Source organism: Lichenostomus cassidix, chromosome 9 (assembly GCF_008360975.1).
Source record: "Lichenostomus cassidix isolate B80296 chromosome 9, HeHo_3.0, whole genome shotgun sequence".
NCBI lineage: Eukaryota > Metazoa > Chordata > Aves > Passeriformes > Meliphagidae > Lichenostomus > Lichenostomus cassidix.
The window spans coordinates 11,442,345-11,459,070 of NC_139490.1; the positions used below are offsets into that span (position 1 = coordinate 11,442,345).

A 16,726-nucleotide genomic window follows, 5' to 3' on the forward strand; every position below is an offset into this window, starting at 1 on the left:
AGACCCTCTCCGAGTTCAGGTACCGCAACCTCCTATCCCATTCTGGTTTTGCTTGTTGAATGTTTTTTTTCACTTCCTCCAATGCCCACAACATGGAATGCAGTGTCTGTGGTGAAGGGGGTGTCTGCGTGTTCCTCTCTCCTAGCTCTGCCCATGGTAGAGTTTTTGCCGAGACACAACTGTGCCATCCCTACCCTGTGTCTCTCAAGTGAGAGTGTTGGATTTTTCAGGAAGGGTGGACTAGCTCCTTGCAACAAACCCCATGTTGTCACTGACCACTTCTTCCTTTGTTTCTCCATTGGTCCACTTCCTACTACACCCTCTACCCTACTGCCTAACATTACAGTGCAAACAACACCAAGAACACCACCACCTGGGTTGACCTCATGTACTGCTATTGTTGGTAGAATTTTGAGTCCTCTTTGAAACCCATACTGCGTACATGGTGCATTTGCATTTATGGATTGTTATTTGATTTATTTCAGTCTCCCTCCCTATTAAGACACACATTGAATCCTCTTCCCCTTCTAAGGGTTTGTGTGGGACAGCTGTGCTTTTAGCATCAAGGTGTTGGAGTAGCTTTGAACTCTTTATCTGTAAAAATTAATACTATCGTGATATAGATGCATAATAACTCTGCTTGTCAATAAAGTCAATAGACCAATCATGAACCAGATACTCTTTAAGCAAAGTGAGCTGGGGAGAAGAGGCAGTAAGAGGTGCTCAACTGAAAGTTTCCTCTGGTCTTTCCACTGTCAGGCACCTGTGTGGTGGAAGGAGACCCTCACTACCACACGTTTGACAAGCAGTTACACCATTTCATGGGCACCTGCACCTACACCCTCTCCAAGCTGTGCGAGAGCAACAGCACCCTGCCCTACTTCAACGTGGAAGCAGCCAATGAGCACAGGGGAGGCAACACCCGTGTGTCCTATGTCCGATACGTGGATGTTGATGTGGCTGCCCAGCGGATAAGGCTGGGTCAGGGTGGAGTGGTGATGGTAAGCTTGAGGGGGAGATGCTGTGGGGTGGTGCAAGAGGGAGAGCGCTGTGCCAAATAGGCTGCTCCAATCCTGTCTGGGTTCCTGTCCCTCCAGGTCAATGGAGTGGAAGAGATCCTGCCTTGCAGCCCATCTGCAGGCGTGCAGGTCTTGTCCAGTGGGTTCTACACCATGGTCATGACAGACTTTGGCTTGAGGGTCAAGTTTGATGGGAAGCATCGGGTGGAGGTGACACTTCCAAGCACCTTTGGGCAGAAGGTTTGTGGCATGTGTGGGAACTACAATGGGATGACAACAGATGACTTCCTGAACCCAGAAGGAGTAATGGAACCAGACTCCACGAGCCTGGGCAACAGCTGGGAGGTGTCCAACAACAGCAGGTGGGTCTGGCCCCCAGCAGCTCTGGGGATATGTTGGGCAGGGGAAGGAGGACGAGGAGGAGGCAGCAGGAAAAGACCACAAATGACCCAGGGGCCCTTCTACCTGTCTTTCAACAGTTGCTCAGCTGGACCTCTGCCCACCCCAGCCTGCAATGAGACTGACAAGCAACTCATCAGCAGCAGCCACTTCTGTGGGCTCCTCACTGACACCAGCGGCCCATTTCAGGTGTGCCACACTGTGCTGAGCCCCAGCAGCTACTTTGACACCTGCTCCTATGACCTGTGTGAGCTGGGGCTGGACCATGAGGCCCTGTGCAAGAGCTTGCAGTCCTATGCGGATGCCTGCCAGTCACTTGGTGTCCACATACCTGTGTGGAGGAACGCAACCTTCTGCCGTAAGTCCAGACACGGTACCACAGACCAGTTTTCTCAGGAAAACACAGGACAGTCATGGAAGAGTTAGCTGGGGAATAGGAAATATTCTCCATAGGGGCTGTAGGGATTTACAGATAGTTATCAATATTAGAGGCAATATTTTCTGTTTCATTTTGATCAGGTAGGACTGAGGATACAAGCAGACCAAAAGAGCCCATAGAGAAAATAGAGATTGCAAGTTTTTCAAAGGAGGAAGTACAGCAGAAGGAGGTATTCTATTCTCCAAGTAATTGCCTGGTCTTCTGTCTTGGCAGCAATCACTTGTCCAACCAACAGTCACTACGAGCCTTGTGCCGCAGCCTGCCCTGCCACCTGTGTTGACCCACTGGCTCCTGTTACCTGCAGCCTGCCGTGCGTGGAGGGCTGTGTGTGCGACAGCGGGTACCTGCTCTACAATGACCGCTGTGTGCCCAGCCAGCAGTGTGGCTGTTGGCACAACGGGCAGCACTATCCTGTGGGCTCTGAGTTCTGGACAGATGACACCTGCTCCTCCAAGTGCAGGTGTCCTGCACAGGGAAGCAAAGTGCAGTGCTTCAATGCCTCCTGCCCTGAGGGCCAGTACTGCGGCGTGCAGAATGGGGAACCTGTGTGCCTCGAAGAGTCCTATGGCATCTGCCATGTCCACGGTGACCCCCACTACAAAACCTTTGACAAGGTGACGCACAACTTCATGGGCAACTGCACCTACACACTGGCCAAAGTGTGCTCCAACACCACCTCCCTGCCGTCCTTCCACGTGGAGGCCAAGAACGAGCACCGTGGCAGCACCCGAGTGTCCTACGTGCGCGAAGTCGTGGTTGAAGTGTATGGACAGCGCATTGCCATCCTCAAGAAGGAGAAGAGCCATGTGCTGGTAGGCAGTGGGGCTGGCATGAGTCTGGCATGGCTGAAAGGCAGGGCTGGCTGCTCCTGGCAGGGTCTAGCTGCTCCTGGCAGGGCCTGGCCTATAGCAGATGCCTCCAATTTCCCAGGTGGGGAGACCTCCCCGGAAGGCGCTTTGTTTTCCTTTTTGGGAGGGGCTGGGGAGGAAGAGGCAAATGGGGAAGGTGGGCCATGTTGAGCAGAGTGCAGAACACAGGGAGGGTCTGCGAGCCCCAGGGGCATTAGGGCATGGGGACATCACAGGCAGCTGTTTGCCGTGCCTGGGCTGGCAGCTGCTTTCTCTGGGCTGGCGCAGCCAGGGAGGCAGGGAAAGCCCAGGGCCCACTGTGGTGTGTGTGCCATAGGTGAACAGCGTGCGGCAGACGTTGCCTGTGAGTGCAGCGGCAGGAGCCATCATGGTGAGCAAGAGCGGTCGCTACATCGTCCTGGAGACAGACTTCAACCTCAGAGTGTCTTACGACACTGACCACTCGGTGGAGGTGAAGGTGCCCACCACCTACTTCAACCTGACCTGTGGCATGTGTGGGAACTTCAATAACCGCAGAGATGACGAATACATGATGCCCAACGGGCAGCAAGCCACAGACTCCAATGAGCTGGGGGAGAGCTGGCAGGTCCCAGACAGTGACCCATCCTGCGGTGTCCCTGAGCCCTCCCCACCCTGCAGTGCAGAAGAGGAGAAGCTCTACCAGTCCGACCAGTTCTGTGGCATACTGACCACCAGGCCGAGCTCTTTTGAGAGGTGCCACGGCGTGATCAACCCCCAGGACTACTTTGACACTTGCTTGTATGACCTGTGTGCCCTGAATGGTGGCCAGGAGCTCCTGTGTGCTGCTCTGGAGGCCTATGCTGATGCATGCCAGGCAGCTGGTGTGACTCTGCTTCCCTGGAGGAATGCTACCTTCTGCCGTGAGTACCTGCCTTGCCGTTGTCAGAAGGGAAATGGGCCACAGCCTGTGCTCTGACCCTCTGGCCAAAGCAAGTCTTTGGTCTTCCCCTTCCCACCAGCTCATTCCTACTTGATGTCTTGCTAGTCCTAATTTTCCCTTTCCCATTGCAGCCCTGCAGTGTCCCGCCAACAGCTACTATGACCCTTGCATGACCGGCTGTCCTGCCACCTGTGTTGACCGACAAGCCCCACAGAACTGCTCCAAGCCTTGTGTGGAGGGCTGTGCATGTAACTCTGGCTTCCTCCTGAGTGGAGACACCTGTGTTCCCGAGGCCAACTGTGGCTGCCTCTTTGAGGGCAACTACTACACTGTGAGTAAAAGCCCTGTCCTGGTTTGCACCTCTGCTAGGGCACTCCCCAGCCTGTTCTTCCCTGCCTCATATGCTGAGGTTTGGTGTTTCCCCACCTGCAGGAAGGCGAACACTCCGTGAATGAGAACTGCACTCGCCGGTGCCGGTGTGAAGCCAATGGCCAGATGGTTTGCTCTGCCTTGTCCTGTGACGAGGACGAGGTCTGCAAGATCCAGGACGGCCAGAGGGGCTGTTACCCAGCCAGCACTGCCATCTGCCACATCTATGGTGACCCACATTACAGCACCTTCGACGGGAAGCTCCACCACTTCCAGGGCTCTTGCAACTACACGGTGGTGACGGGCTGTGACAACTCCTCCGTTGGCTTCAGTGTCACCACTCGCAACAAACATCGTGGCAGCAAGAGCTGGACAGCTCTGAACTCTGTGGCACTGTCCCTCGAAGGCCTCCACATTGCACTGCACCAGCACAAGGCAGTCTACGTAAGCCACTCATTTTTACAGCTGGGAACAACAGATACACTGGGCACCCTTAAATACCCCTCTATGCCCAGGGAGAGCTTGCTATTCCCCGAGCCTGCTGCATGTTCACAGAAGAACATGGCAGGGCTCTGAGAGGGACAGATATGACTGCTTGTGCAGACAGGGGTTCTTGGATGCTGTCCTGAGCTTTTGGTGTGCTATGTGCACAGTTTCTGCTGCCCTCATCAGCCCAGGCAGTGCTTCTCATGCCGGCAGTGCTTGTGGCTCACTGGCACTGGCACTATCCCAGTGAGGAGCAATGACCTCTCAGCAGAGGGCATCTCTTTATGCTTCTATCTCCTTCTGTCCCCCTTCTCCAGATCAACGGTGCTCCAGTCTCCCTGCCTGCTTCTCCTGCCCCTGGTGTGAACGTTTCCCTGAGTGGCTCCTACGTGCGGGTTTCTACCAAGCTGGGCCTGCAGCTGCAGTTCAATGGGGACCATGAGCTCCTTGTGAAGGTGTCTGAGAAGTACAAGGGCAAACTCTGTGGGCTGTGTGGGACATACACAGGGAGCCAGCAGGACGACTTCACGCGACCCGATGGGGTGGTTGTGCCTGACTTCAATGACTTTGGATCCAGCTGGATGGTGCCGGATGATGAGTGGCCGTGAGTCCTTGTTCCATCGTACAGATGAAGGAGAGGAGGGAGCGTGAAAGAGGGGAGCTATGAGGGGCATCATGAGGGAGGCTTGGTAATGGCAAGCATGGGGAAAGGGAGAAGAGGCAGGTTTCTCAGCAGTGGGCTGAGGTCTTCCAAAGCTGTTGGGATCGCAAGTGCCTCCATCATTTGTTTCTGTCCACCGGACAGCAGGAAGAGGAATGGTGCCTGTGGGCCATGTGTTCCACCCTTTCAAGTGAGAGCCATGGGTGCCTGTCTCAGTGAGGGATCTGGAGTGCAGAAGCTGAGGTTTTGGCTGGAGGGGAGGTCAGGAAATAGAGTGGCTGCTGTGAACAGGATGCAGGGAGCTCAGGGCTGTCTGTCTTCTTTGTAGGTGTGACGCAGTCATCAGCCCGCCTGCGTCCTGCTCTCCTGCTGAAGAGGAGGCAGCTAACAAACAGTGTGCATTACTCACACACCTTGGTGGCCCGTTCCAGCCATGCCATGCAGTTCTGCCACCCAAGACATACTTTGAGAGCTGTGTCTATGACCAGTGTGCCACAGGTGGCAGCACGGAGCAGCTCTGCAATGACCTGGGGGCCTATGCTGCAGCCTGTGCTGAGGCAGGTGTTGCTCTGGGAGACTGGAGTGCTGGCACTGTCTGTGGTGAGTCTTGTGTCAACCTCCTTTGATTTCCTTGAATCTCAGAGTCAAGGAATGGGGCAGTTCTGGCAGTGGTATCCCCATGTATCACATAAGTAACCGCTTTGTGGGCCATCCCTTGCATGAAGAAACTTTTCTGGACAGGTGGAACCCCTGTCCTGCACTACCTGCACTTTGCAATGGTGTCAGGGTGTTTAGGAAGTGTGCGGCATCCCCGTTTGGGATCTCCATTGTCATTCACACCTTCTTCACTTCTGTTTCACTCTGTTTCATTCACCAGCTCCTACAACCCCATCCCCCTTGCCAGGCACCACAACACAGCCTCCCCATACAACAACATCACCATCACCTGGGACAAGCACAGGTACTGTTGTCTCCCACCCATGTTTTTTAGTGGCTGTGCTAAGCACTTCCCCTCGGCTGGCCATCCTCACCTGTCCACGGGCATGCTGTGGCTGTACATGGATATACCTGAGCTCCACCCTCACTCTACAACATCTGCTTTTCTTTCTGCACCATCTTCAGCTCCACCAACAGACTGCAATTTTGCCTGCACATTCGACCAGGACTTCTGTGAGTGGGTCCAGCCAGATTACAGCAGCATTGACTGGATACGAAACAAAGGCCCAACGCCCACGCCAAATACCGGCCCCTCCTCAGACCACACAACAGGAGGTAGGAGCAGCAGCCAGGACACAGGCACAGAGGTGTCCCTGGGAAGAAGGCAACAAACTTCTAAAAGCAAACACAGACCATGTGTTTTCCTGGCCTTCCTCCAGAGCAGTTTTTCCAGTGTCCTCGAGGGCCAGAGGCTCCCTTTGGGAGGATTTCCAGCCCAGGCAGTCAGTCTGTGCTACCCCCAGAGCAGGCAAGGACCTGCCATGCAGGGGAGAAATTAATGCACAGCTAGATGTCGTGTCTGTCTCTGGGGATGAGGAATGGGTCTGTGTCTCTGTTTTGAGATCCTGGCTTTTCCAGAAGCCAGAGATGAGGGCTCTCCAAATTTGCAGAGCCATGAGAGGACTGTGGCAATGCTTTTGAGGTGTTGCCACTGCCCAGTCCAAGGCCGACAGGCGCCAGGGCCCAGAGAGCCTGTTCATAGGGGCACTCAGGTGTGGGGAGGGTTGTGGTAGTGAAGGAGCTGTGTTTGCTCTCCCCTGCTTATGCCTGCTTGAAACTGCAGCCAGGGTGAACGCAGGGCTTTGCTTGAGTTGCCCCTGGCTGCTTTGGGTAGTTCTGATGCATCTGTGACAATGTGTCTCGTGCTTTGTTTCAGATGGCTACTACATCTTCCTGCAAGGGACTGAAGATACTCTCCCTGGCTTTGTGGCTCACCTGGTCAGTCCGGTGTGCAGCTGGGAAGGAACACTCTGCTTCCGTTTCTGGTACCACATGTATGGATCTAATGGAACAATGGCCCTGAGGGTGTACGTGCAGAAGGATGATGAGCAAGTGCTGGTCTGGGAAAAAGCTGGGAACCATGGGGACACGTGGCTCTTGGGAGAGGTCACAGTGCAAGCCACAGCAAACATAGAGGTACATCCACAGGCTCTCACTGCAGCCACAGAGGAACTGTGTTTTCTAATTGCTCTTCACACATGCAGCTGGAGGTAATGCTGGGAACCATTCTTTCCTTTAGCTTTTACTGGAGGGCGAATGGGGTGAAGATGTGCGGAGCAACATAGCATTGGATGATCTCTCCGTTGAAAAGGGATCCTGTGCAGGTACGAGGCGTGGCTTGGGGAAGGGCAGCTTGAGACACGTCACCAAATGAGGTGGCAGGCTGTGCTACAGGCAGGTGTACGGGTTTCCTTTGAGCACTGATAAAACCTGTGCCCAAGTCAACTTTCCGCTGGAAGGCTGGAACTCTGGCAATGCCTCCACTCACTATTTTAGTTCATGTGTTGCAAGGCCCACAGGCAAGACATTGACCACAGGTCACTGTGCACTGTAAGCACTGAAGTGCCTTATCTGCTTCTGTCATCCAGCTAAATGGGGAGCAGAGCCGTTGAGTGGGACAGTTCTGCCTGAGATGGCACTCTTCAATCCCTGTCCTGGGCATGCCTGGACATGGAGCTGTCCAGGAAGGGTGAGGGAACCAGCTCCCTGCAACAAAACTGCCCTGCTGGTGCCCATTTCCTCTAATTCTTCCTTCTGCTAGGTCCATCGACACCAAAACCCACAAGTTCCTTGCCAGGCACCACAACACAGACTGTACTCACCACCACACCAACCAGACCCACACCTAGCTCAGGTACAGCCATGTCCCATCCCCATCTGATTCTGGTTCTGCTTCCTAAAATGTTCCTTTTGCTTCCTCCATATTCATGGCCATAGGACATGTCTGTGTCTTTCTCCATTCCCTCTATGCTGGTGGGTGGGTTTTTGATGAAGACTTACTGATCCATCCCTGTCCTGGCCATGCTGAGCCTCCCTGGTCATGCTTTTGGGCTGTTTGGGATGGGTGGACAAGGTTCCTGCAACAAAACTGCCCTGTTGGTGCACATCTCCTCTAACTCTCTCTTGTGCTAGGTCCATCAACACCAACACCCACAAACTCCTTGCCAGGCACCACAACGCAGACTGTACTCACCACCACACCAACCAGACCCACACCCAGCTCAGGTATTGCCATGTCTCACCCCCATCCGCTTCTGATTCTCCCTCCTAAAAGTCTTTCTTTTGCTTCCTCCATGCCCATGTCCATGTCGCATGTCTGTCTCTTTCTCCATTCCCTCTATGCTGGTGAAAGAGCTTTTTAATGAAGAGTCTCTGTGCAATCCCTCTCCTGGTCATCCTGAGGCTCCCTGCTCATGTTTTTGGGCTGTTTGGGATGGGTCGACAAACTGCCTGCAACAAAACTCCCCTGTTGGTGCCCATCTCCTCTAACTCTCTCTTGTGCTAGGTCCATCAACACCAACACCCACAAACTCCTTGCCAGACACCACAACGCAGACTGTACTCACCACCACACCAACCAGACCCACACCCAGCTCAGGTACTGACATCTCCCGCCTCCATCTGATTCTGATTCTGCTTCCGAAAATGTTCCGTTTGCTTCCTTCATGTTCATGGCTATAGGACATGTCTGTCTCTTTCTCCATTCCCTCTATGCTGGTGGGTGGGTTTTTGATGAAGACTTACTGATCCATCCCTGTCCTGGCCATGCTGAGCCTCCCTGGCCATGCGTTTGGGCTGTTTGGGATGGGTGGATGAGGTTCCTGCAATGAAACTCCCCTGCTGGTGCCCATCTCCTCTAACTCTCTCTTGTGCTAGGTCCATCGACACCAACACCCACAAACTCCTTGCCAGACACCACAACGCAGACTGTACTAACCACCACACCAACCAGACCCACACCTAGCTCAGGTATTGCCATGTTTCATCTCCATCTTCTACTGCTTCTTAAACATGGTCCTTTTGCTTCCTCCATGCCCATGTCTATAGGGGATGTGTGTTTCCTTCCCTGTCCCTGCTGTGCTGGTGGAAGTATTTTCAATGAGGAGTCACTGTGCAAATTCTGCCCTGGGCATCCCAAGCCTTTCTACTCATGCTTTAGGGCTGTTTGGCATGGGTGGATGAGGTGCCTAAAACAAAACTGCGCTGTTGATGCATGTCTGCTCTAACTCTCTCTTCTGCTAGGTCCATCGACACCAACACCCACAAACTCCTTGCCAGGCACCACAACGCAGACTGTACTCACCACCACACCAACCAGACCCACACCCAGCTCAGGTACTGTTGTTTCCCATCTCCTTCTCTTACTGCCCTTTAGAACTTCCGTATTTTATGAATCCAGGTTCCATGGCCGTGACAGTTTTTATACTATAGGGTCAGAGCTTCTCCTTGCTAATCACACTTTTGGAACATTTCTCCTCTTCTAGAGAGGCTCCTTATTCTAACTTTTGTCTACGTAGATCTTCCACTGCGTCTCTTTTGCCACAGGGCTCATGTTTTTGTAAGAGTAGACCAGACATGAAATTGTTATCTCATATACTCTTTATTGCCCTGCCCATATATATTTAGATTACTCTTTTATACAGCAAATTATCATCTCCTCTACAGATGTTATTGTCTATATATTTTAAAATTTAACTTAGTTTTCAAATTTTGGTTTTGTTTTGGACATAATCCAATTATATTTTCCCGGAAAAGACTAGTTCATTATATAGGATATATACTAAAATGTCAGTTTAGGTAAGTTTTAATTGCTTCTTTCCTCCAATTTTAATCTCTAATGTCTATCTGTATCAGCTTGTTAAGCACAAGAGAGTCGTAGCTCACCTATTCTGTTTACATTTCTTCTCTTTTTCTTGGTAATTGGAAGTATGTCATTCTTGGAATAATAATACTTCCTTTGCAATAAGTTAAGGTTGACATGTAGACGCAACCCTAAGTGTAGCTATATTTTAGTATGGCATTGAAAAGCAAATATGTAAGGACCTAATTTCCTTATTTTTTGTTGTTGGTAAACATCATGAAGCACCTTCAGGCTCAACTCTGCTAAGAAGTGATGGGAAGCTTTTTTCTTCAAAATTGGAAGTTTTTATCAGCATTCAAAATCTTACCCAGATCTCACACACAAATGCATACACAGTGTACCTCCATTTGTACATATTATCACTGGCTATATAATTTTAATATTTTTTAAATGTGAGCAAATGATATCTTGTGTATGCAATGTTCAATCTGAGTTCCATAAACGACATGAGTACTGAACCCCTGACAGTTGATAGTGCAGCAGTCTATTCTGGCTAAACAACCCTATAAAACTTTTGGGTAAATTCTTCCTATTTAGTTAGAAATAGCCTTTCAGATATGGACACTAAAAGCTCACTGCTCCACTTTATGTAATGATGTCTTAATAATGCCTTTTGCTCAGTTTTGTCAACCTCTAGCATAGATTTCTGACACACAAGAATACAGATTCTTTATGCGTCCAAAGAGAGAAGGCTGGGTTGGCCTTTGGAGTGCTATTGAATGATGTCATCACTGTTATATCTGTTATATATTGAGCAACAAATACAAAGTAAAACAAACAAACTGAGAACCAAGCAATTGCAAAAGTCTGGTGAAGACTTAGAGGGACCTTTTCTTTCCTCACAGGTCGTGCTTCCTGCAGCGCCTCTGGGGATCCACATTATAATACTTTTGACCACAAAGTCCATAATTTCATGGGAAATTGCACTTACACCCTCTCCAAAGTGTGCACTGTCTCTGAGAGTCTTCCATACTTTGATGTGTCCACAACAAATGAGCACAGAGGAGCCAACACTAAAGTCTCTTATGTGAAATCAGTGCATGTGGAAGTCTATGACAACCAGATTTCTCTGCTGAAAAACAAGAAAGTGAATGTAAGAAAATACTGTTTAAAAGACATATAATTTTAATTGACATGCAGATAATTATCTCTGTAGAGTTTATACCAAAACTTTATCTTTTTATTAGTGATATTTACCTCTTTTAATGAGATCTCCAGCAAATTTGTGCACAAGATCCTATCCTTCAGTAATCTGTACAGCTGCTGGTAGTTGTAGAAGTACCAGCAGTCATACACTTACTTTTACAACTTGCTGTACAGGTGAATGGTCGCAGAATGAACCTGCCTGTATTTATTGAAAAGAAGATCAGTATTAAAAGCAGTGGTGGATATGTTCTCTTGGAAACTGACTTTGGACTCTGGGTGAGATACGATGGAAATCATTACGCAGAAGTCTCTGTGCCCTCTAATTACAGTGGTCTGCTCTGTGGCCTCTGTGGTAAGTGGTAGCTGGTGATTAAACTTTTTTTCTTAGCATGTAGAAATTACAAGAGTAGTTTGTCTTGTGAGTTTGTAATTATTCTTTGGTTTGGGTCATCTGAAGCTTCCCAGTTCAATGGATTTTTCAGACTTTCAATGCAGGAAATCTGCCTGAGAATACAATGGCGCAAATAGCACTGTTTAATTTTTGGTCCAACATTCTACATGTAGGATGCAAGAAAATGAGTAGGGTTTTTTTTTAGGTAAGTTTTTTCTTGGATGCTATGTAATCTAGTTACATAGGAACTTACAGACTTCCTGCTTCAAGTGTCTGAGCAGCAGCTCTTGTCAGTAGTCAAAACACAATTCTGCTCTTACTTTGCCCAGTACAGATTGATTTTACATATGTATTCTCCCAATCTCATTTTAATTTATTTTACAGGCTGAAACCTAGTTTTTTTCTACAGGTTTGAACTTCATGTGTCCCATATATCTCTTTTTTTACTCTCACAGGTAATTATAATGGTGATCCAAATGATGACAACATAAAGCCCAATGGTGACATTGCAAGTGGTTCCACTGATCTTGGAGAAAGCTGGCTTGTGCCTGAGAATAACACCATGTATGTATAACTATTTCATCACATGGCATTTGCTGAGCAAACTCTTAAAATTGAGTATCCATCCACTCGCTGGCTTTTTCATCGAGTACCATTCTACATCTTTCAGCTACCTACTAGAAGTAGGGATCTGCACTTTTGCATAAACCAGAAAATTATAAGAGCACTTGTGTCCTTTAAGTGTCATTTTCCAAAGCAGGAACTGTCTGTTGAGTATGAGGGGGGATGGTACGTCAGTCCAGTTCCCTTATTGAAAACCATAACTGTTTGGATTCCATAGCTCTTTTTTTTTTCAGCTAAGAATAAGCCTTTGAATTGCCCAGAAGGGACCAAAAAAGGAGTCCATTCAGTGAAAGGGCTGACATCAGCTTTTCAAAGAAGCTGGATAAAGTCTTGTGACTGAAATGAAATGCACTCTTTCATGCAGGGTTGTCATGTTCCACTGAAAATCTGATAGTAAGAAATGTGAAACATGCATTTGATTTGTTTGCTTTCCCCAGATGCTTCACTGGTGGGACAGAAGAGCAGTGTGATCCTGCGTTGGAGAGTGAAGCAAAGAAAAACACAGCATGTGGCATGATCACAGACCCAACAGGTACTGTGTTGGTAGATCTCTGTAAGCCACATGATGGAGCACGGTCCAGCTTATTTCATCCCTTCACTTTTTCTGAGCTTATATTGGAAGCATTTAAAACCTCCAGTGTGAATGGCCAATGTAAAACCCATAGGTGATATAAAACCCATATCCTAAACAGGTGACAGGATATGTCATCTGTTCAGACAGTGCCAATATGTCCATGAAGATTATCTGAGAATCTGTGGAGGAGCTGCTCTTTGCGTTACAGTGACTTGCACTCTGCTTGCTAAAAGAAATAGTTCAGAGGGCACTGTTAGTGTGTGTGATACAGATACTTTATCTGAGATTCTGTGCATGCTCTCTGTAGTTGTCTAGAATTAGTGTTTTACCTAGGCAGCAACGCTTAATTTATGTAAGCTATGTTGTATCAATCATGCAAAAAGAAGAAAACCTGATCCAGGGAGCCCATTCCCATATTATGCATTGTGTATCCATTTTAAGTACTGGATTAATTTACTTAACACAGCCTGGAACACTCACAATGCATTTGCTGTGACAGAAAATACATGGTGGTCACAGTCTTAACATTCCAGTGGTCTGGTTTTTTTCTATCGTTCAATACATCTTTCTTGATTTACACAGGAATCTTCAAGGACTGTCACACCAAGCTGCCTCCAGAGAATTTCTTTGAAAACTGTGTTTATGACATGTGTTTCACCGGGGGACAGGCAACATCCTTATGCTATGGACTGCAGGCCTATGCTGAGTCGTGTGTCAATGCTGGGATATGCATAGAGTGGAGAAATGCTACTCTTTGCCGTGAGTGTTGTGATATAAATATCTATTCTGAATTTTAACTTCATTGTCCTACCTTTTCCATGCATGTTATTTCATTTTATGTAATGTTCTGAGTATAGTCTATCTTATTATAATGTCTTGAGCCTGCTTCAGGTTCAGAACCATTCCAGGATTTGTATAAACCACTAATTTTCAAGAACATTAGGATACACGCAAGTTAAATCCTTAAAGTTTTATCATGTTTGTAATTTGCTATTAGTTTCTTGGAAAAGTCTGTTTACATTCAGCTGTGTCTTATGTGAGCTTCTGCATTAGAGAAATAAGTTCCTTTCCTTCAGTGAAAATCTAACATCCTCAAAGTAAGTGGAACTGGTTGTCCTCCATAAAACATGCTTATCACTGGCTTTTGGTTAATATAATAATAAGAGACCTTGAAAAGCAGTTGTTTCCAGGAAGTACTCTATTTCTCTCTAAAGCAAACAAATTGAGTGCTATCACTTATTTCTCAATTAATTCTCTTCAGAACAACCTTATGGCAAATTTAATATAATGAACTCATATTACTTAAAATAAAGCTTTCCAGGCATTCCACTGGTGCTGATTTTAAGCAACACTGGACAGCTTTCTGCTTGCCAGACATAAAGTCATAGAATCATAGAATGGTTTGTGTTGGAAGGGACCTTAAATATCATCTAGTTCTAAACATTAAAACAGCTTGCTTAAAGCCCCATCCAACCTGATCTTGAGTAATTCCAGGGAAGGGGCATCCACAACTTCTGTGGACAGCATTTTCTAAAGGGCATTTAAGTCCATAAACTACAGACCTGGACAGAAAAAAAAAATCATCTAAAGATCAGCCATACTTAAATAAACCATAATTGTTCTCTATGATTTTTTTGTCTTACACTAATTTTTATTATACTCGTTACCACTGGATTACCTTCTGCAGATCTGCACCTTTTTTCTTTTTCTTTTCTTTTTCTTTCTTTTTTTATGTGATCAACAATTAGCTCTGCATTTAAATTAAACCATAAAAAAAACTGGATAGGTTCTAGGAGCTGGTCAGTTTGGAAAAAGAATTACTGTGATAAAGGACCCAGTAAATCAGCCCTGGGAGGACAGAGCACAGAGAATTCATATATAAAAAGAAGACAGAACAAGAAATGAGCTTCTAACCCTCTAAACCAGATTAAAGCTGTGGACATTCAAACTCCATAGTCAGAGGCCATAGCCCAGAACCTAAATATCTATGGCTTGATTATAGTAATGGAGAAAACTCAGTAACATTAGAAAGATTGACTCTTAAGTGCTCTATCCATCAGTGATTCAAATAAAAACTCAATTAAGAACCCAACTGAGGGAAGGTAGTTTGGCTAGATGACTGAAGATGCCAGCTGTAATTGTCTGGCAGGACTAAGAGGTCCTATTGTAGGGACAGAAATAAATAATCATATGTAGTGATTTATAACAGAAGCCAGCCAAAGCCATGTTTTTCTGTGTTTTTTTAGATGACAAAAATGGACAAATTCTTCAGGATTTCTGTAAATTGTGATGTTTTCCCTGGGGACCATGCTTTGAGTGATAGAAGCCCCATTCTACCATGAGCAGGAGGGGTGTGAAAGTATATTTTCCTCAAGGAGTCTCAGTGAAAGACAGAGTGTGATTTTTATTCTATTTTGGAATATATGGCAGATGTTCAAATAGTAACTACAGTAATGGGGACATGTCAGCTGGTACAGCAAAAGATTCTTCTATTCCCTTAATTGGGTCACTTTATTCCTTTAAATCAGAAGAAAAAGGTTTATTGAACCAAGCACAATTAGCCATGTATGATCACATGAGACCTAACCTCAATATGAGCCTGCAATATTTGACTTGTGAAGAACAAGGGGAGGCTCACGTTTCTTACCCATCTCTATCAAAAGCCACCCATCTCCCTTGGCAAGAGAATCCTTTGGGCTCAGCACTCTCCTGTCAGCCTTTCTAACAGCCATTTTGTATATTTTCAGGAGCAAACAGTGAAAGCAGCAGGAAAACTTTTATTATGAGTTTGCCCTTTTGAGTGATCTTATTTTTTTTCTTTATCTAGCAATGTCCTGTCCTGGAGGCAGCATCTACAAGAGCTGTGGTACTAGGTGTCCCTCTACCTGTTTGAACATCTCAGCAGTTGATTCCTGCAGTTCTTTGCCAGTGGAAGGTTGCTTCTGTAAGGAAGGCTATGTTTTGAGTGGAGACAAATGTGTGCCAGAAAGCAACTGTGGTTGTGTTGATGACAAAAACCAATATCATCAGGCAAGTTACATCAGATACTTAAAGAAAAAAGGAAAAAACCCAAAACCATTTTTATCACTATGAGAGAAAAAAAAAAAACATGTTAATAACACTACACAGTTCATATTTACACCATTAATAATTTCAAAATAGACTTACTATGGCAGCTTTCTTGGTCCAACAGCTGTGTGGCTACAATTGTCCAAATGATCATGTATCTTGCATATTCAAACACTAATAATTTGGTTTTCCCTTATGGTTTTACCTTCCTATTCATGTTATAATATATACTTCTACACTCTTTTTGCCATGTAGCTGAATGAAAGTTGGTTCACCCATTACCCCTGCACTGAGCGCTGCACCTGCAAGGCGAATAACATCACTGAGTGCAAATCCTGGGAGTGTGGAGTCCAAGAGGAGTGCAGTATTCAGGATGGTGTGCTGGGCTGTCATTCCAATGGTAAGTCCTGCCTGAAAATCACCCCAATGTCAATTCCATAATTAGATCGTCGTCTTCTTCTTCTTCTTCTAGCTTTATTATAAATATCTTTTCATATGTGATAGTAAAGAAGTCCTGACTGCTGCTAAGAATTGATGATGCATGATGTTCTGTCTTGCAAGCACAGATGCCCTCCTGTTGTAGTGGATATCAACAAAAACTGATGCTGCCCAAAAGTTTGCAAGATTTCTTCAATTCTATTCTTCCTGACAATGAAAATTCATGTCCCACATCACCAGTGCTGCAAGCTTTAAATTTGGTTCATTTCTATGAAAATTGTGTTTCTGTGGGCCAGCACATTATTCATTATGTAATGACAGGCACATTATGTATTGATGTATATAGATGCATCGATATTGATGTGTATAGGTATATGGATACAATTTTATTTACTTTTATATTTAGTTAACTATGTATTTTTATAGAGATAAGTAGAAAATCTCTGTATTACTCTCAACTATCATAAATCATAGTTACAACAA

At 46.6% G+C, this 16,726-nt stretch overlaps 1 protein-coding gene across 1 annotated transcript in view; it reads left to right on the forward strand.

Annotated features, from left to right (window-relative positions):
* LOC146433269 (IgGFc-binding protein-like) overlaps nucleotides 1-16,726 on the forward strand; it is a 51,765-nt gene that overhangs the window by 21,062 nt on the left and 13,977 nt on the right. The window contains exons 22-47 of the mRNA XM_085069416.1: nucleotides 300-388; nucleotides 760-1,001; nucleotides 1,098-1,381; nucleotides 1,499-1,776; nucleotides 2,071-2,669; nucleotides 3,043-3,607; nucleotides 3,759-3,958; nucleotides 4,060-4,440; nucleotides 4,800-5,086; nucleotides 5,472-5,743; nucleotides 6,021-6,104; nucleotides 6,266-6,415; nucleotides 7,017-7,276; nucleotides 7,380-7,464; nucleotides 7,902-7,994; nucleotides 8,273-8,365; nucleotides 8,646-8,738; nucleotides 9,017-9,109; nucleotides 9,383-9,475; nucleotides 10,847-11,094; nucleotides 11,322-11,499; nucleotides 11,994-12,102; nucleotides 12,600-12,694; nucleotides 13,319-13,495; nucleotides 15,564-15,766; nucleotides 16,061-16,205. Coding sequence (XP_084925542.1) covers nucleotides 300-388; nucleotides 760-1,001; nucleotides 1,098-1,381; nucleotides 1,499-1,776; nucleotides 2,071-2,669; nucleotides 3,043-3,607; nucleotides 3,759-3,958; nucleotides 4,060-4,440; nucleotides 4,800-5,086; nucleotides 5,472-5,743; nucleotides 6,021-6,104; nucleotides 6,266-6,415; nucleotides 7,017-7,276; nucleotides 7,380-7,464; nucleotides 7,902-7,994; nucleotides 8,273-8,365; nucleotides 8,646-8,738; nucleotides 9,017-9,109; nucleotides 9,383-9,475; nucleotides 10,847-11,094; nucleotides 11,322-11,499; nucleotides 11,994-12,102; nucleotides 12,600-12,694; nucleotides 13,319-13,495; nucleotides 15,564-15,766; nucleotides 16,061-16,205 — 5,396 coding nt within the window. The remainder of the gene's footprint in view (nucleotides 1-299; nucleotides 389-759; nucleotides 1,002-1,097; nucleotides 1,382-1,498; nucleotides 1,777-2,070; nucleotides 2,670-3,042; nucleotides 3,608-3,758; nucleotides 3,959-4,059; nucleotides 4,441-4,799; nucleotides 5,087-5,471; nucleotides 5,744-6,020; nucleotides 6,105-6,265; nucleotides 6,416-7,016; nucleotides 7,277-7,379; nucleotides 7,465-7,901; nucleotides 7,995-8,272; nucleotides 8,366-8,645; nucleotides 8,739-9,016; nucleotides 9,110-9,382; nucleotides 9,476-10,846; nucleotides 11,095-11,321; nucleotides 11,500-11,993; nucleotides 12,103-12,599; nucleotides 12,695-13,318; nucleotides 13,496-15,563; nucleotides 15,767-16,060; nucleotides 16,206-16,726) is intronic.